Genomic DNA, 2,731 nt, shown 5'->3' on the forward strand with positions numbered 1-2,731 from the left:
CTTTGTATTATATGATATCTCTAGGTGATTCTTCAAATGACAAGCTTACCAATGAATTTCTGTATATTTTTGGGTGACTGTACATATGCAAATATTGTGTGAATGTGTTGGTTACTTGTCGTAATAGATATTACTTTTTTCCTATGACGTCTATTCATTGTGATTTGTGACCATATAAGTTCTATTCAAATTACGTACTTATCTAATTCAAATTATTATGTTTAGATCGATTGTCATTTCACTCTTTACCATTATTTTATTATCTGAACGAGACCATCGTTTAATCTTTTTCGCTTTCACTATGCAAATTGCCAACTTGTTCACAAAATGGCAGAAAATTGGAATTTGGAATGAGAAAATATAATTATATACATTTGACTAGACTCTTAGAATAAATTGAGCAATAAGAAAAGGTCAGTTGTTAGGATGGGCACTTCATGAGTCCATTTAATGAACATTTCTCTCCAAATTATATTGATACACAAAGAGCCTCTTTTTAATAATATTTTTTTTGCTGAATTTTTAATATTCATTTGCAAGAGTCTGTTTTATTTTTCATTTTAGAATCCAGTCTCATTTCATCAACATATTAAGAAACACATGTCACAATTGTATGAATGTGCTATTTCCTTTTTTTGCTTTCTATTTTCGTTTCTTGAAGTGAAGTTTTTCATTGAGTTTGTATAAGAGGACTCTCTCTCTCTCTCTCTCTCTCTCTACACAATAATACACAATGATGTTGGTTAGTTATATTCACATGGCTATTTTACTTGTACATTACACTACAATCCTCACATGAATTTTATTTTCTTCAAAAACAAAATATAAGGTTATAATTTTCTCACCCATCTTCCCTCTCTCTTTTGTTGTTTGTGGCTTTGTGCTGTATTCTCGGCAGAAAATCTTTTGAGACAAATTGCCTCGTTATATTATATATCTACATTCTAGAGAGAGCGAAAGGATATTCAAATTCAATCAATTAAACCACCTCTGATCTCTGGATTTCCCGAGTCAGTCACAGCCTCCTCGAAAACTGTGACACACACACACACACACACACAAAAATTAAACAAAAACCTGTTTCTTCTGTCATTCTTATTCATTCCCTCTTATTTGTCTCAGGATTCAGCAAATATCGTGTCTTTGTTTGACTTTTTATCTCTCTCTTTCTTTGAAAAACACAAATTTCCTTCTTTCCTTAAAACTTTAGAAGCCACCATGTTTGAAGTTTGAACAAAATAACTTCGTGTATAAGAAAAACAAAAAAGAAAAGAAAAGAGAGAATGTGTTCAGAAACAAGCTCGCCAAGGCTATCATTCTCAAGAGACGCGCCGATGAGAGAAGAAGAAGAAGAGCTGAGAAGAAGAGACACGTCACTGGTTGACTGTGAAGACTTCGAGTTCAGCTTCACAACTTCGCTCTCGCTCTCACAATCTTCTGCAGATCAGCTCTTCTCCCATGGAATCATCGTTCCAACTCAACCCACCGAAACCATTCCCAACGCTTCATCTTCTTCGTCGTCTTCGAAATCAAACCTTTCAATCTCAAACAAGAACAGCTCGGACGAGGATCAGCAGGCAAAGACGACTCCTCAGTCAAAGACGTCGTCGTTTTGGGGGGGTTTCAAGAGAAGCGCGAGCCTGAACTGCGAAAAGTCAAAGAAGTCAGGCCTTCTCTGTTCTCTGACGCCAATTCTCTCGAGAAGCAACTCAACCGGCTCAGTCCCAAAGAGAACCTCTTCTTCGTCGCAGAAACAGCCATTGATTTCCACGCCGAGATCGTCATCGTCTTCCTCGTTGAAGCCTCCGTTGAAGAAGAAGGGGTATTATGGTAATAACACTAGCAATGGAGTGAGGGTAATTCCGGTAATAAATGTACCGCCACCGTACATTTCCAAAGGCACAGCGAAGCTCTTTGGTTTGGGCTCTTTCTTACATCATGGTAAACACAGACCAACCACTACCATCAATAAATGATCACAATTAATTAATTAATTGTCCCTTTTGATATCATTTAATTTTTTTTTTTCTATTTGTTTGAGGTGAATTCTTACTATTTGCATTATTGTACAGTAAAAAAAAATTACTTAATGAGTTTGCAATGAGATAAGTTAGAGAAGGGCATTGCATATTGAAATGTCATAAGCTTAGGAGACACAGAAACAATGCACCTATGATATGATCAAGGGTTTGTCTCATTCTTCTTCTTTTTATTTTTTATTTTTTTATTTTTAGAGAGATGCTTTACTATTTTGTTCCAAGATTTCTACAGTTTTATGATAATGTGGTGTCACTCTCTACTTTTGAATGACTTCTTGTTTCTTCATGCCATAATGTATTGCTTTTTTGCTTATGCTAAGATTGTAAGATTATTACATTTTTAGACAACAAAATGGTGTGTCTAATTCAATGGTAGTTAGTGGGTTTGAAAAAAACAAAAATAAAATATTTATTAAAAAAACTATAAAACCTACTTCACTTTTCAACTATTTCTTGTCTGTATTTACTTTTATTTTTATTTTTTCTCTTCTGATTTAATTGGTTTAAGAACAAGGACCATGTCTTGTGCTTGTTTTATATGAGTGCCTTTACTATTAATTTTGGCCACCAAATTGGAGTTGGGTTGATGAGACGTCTATAATTATTATTTTGAACCATTCATTTCATTATTTCAATGGTATTGTATTATAGGCGTGACTTGGCTAGGCCAATCCTTTTTTTGCGAAAAAAGA

General features: G+C 34.4%; 1 protein-coding gene across 1 annotated transcript; it reads left to right on the top strand.

Moving 5' to 3' along the window:
* The first annotated feature begins 684 nt into the window (after nucleotides 1–684).
* LOC149384021 (uncharacterized) lies at nucleotides 685–2,282 on the top strand. The gene has a single exon (XM_089629649.1). It carries the CDS (start codon nucleotides 1,284–1,286, stop codon nucleotides 1,974–1,976), a length of 693 nt encoding a protein of 230 aa, XP_089485775.1. The 5' UTR covers nucleotides 685–1,283; the 3' UTR covers nucleotides 1,977–2,282.
* The last annotated feature ends 449 nt before the right edge of the window (nucleotides 2,283–2,731 follow it).

Source organism: Urtica dioica, chromosome 10 (genome assembly GCF_054948205.1).
Source record: "Urtica dioica subsp. dioica isolate 48M chromosome 10, U.dioica_male_clone48M_v1_H2, whole genome shotgun sequence".
In the NCBI taxonomy this organism is placed as follows: domain Eukaryota; kingdom Viridiplantae; phylum Streptophyta; class Magnoliopsida; order Rosales; family Urticaceae; genus Urtica; species Urtica dioica.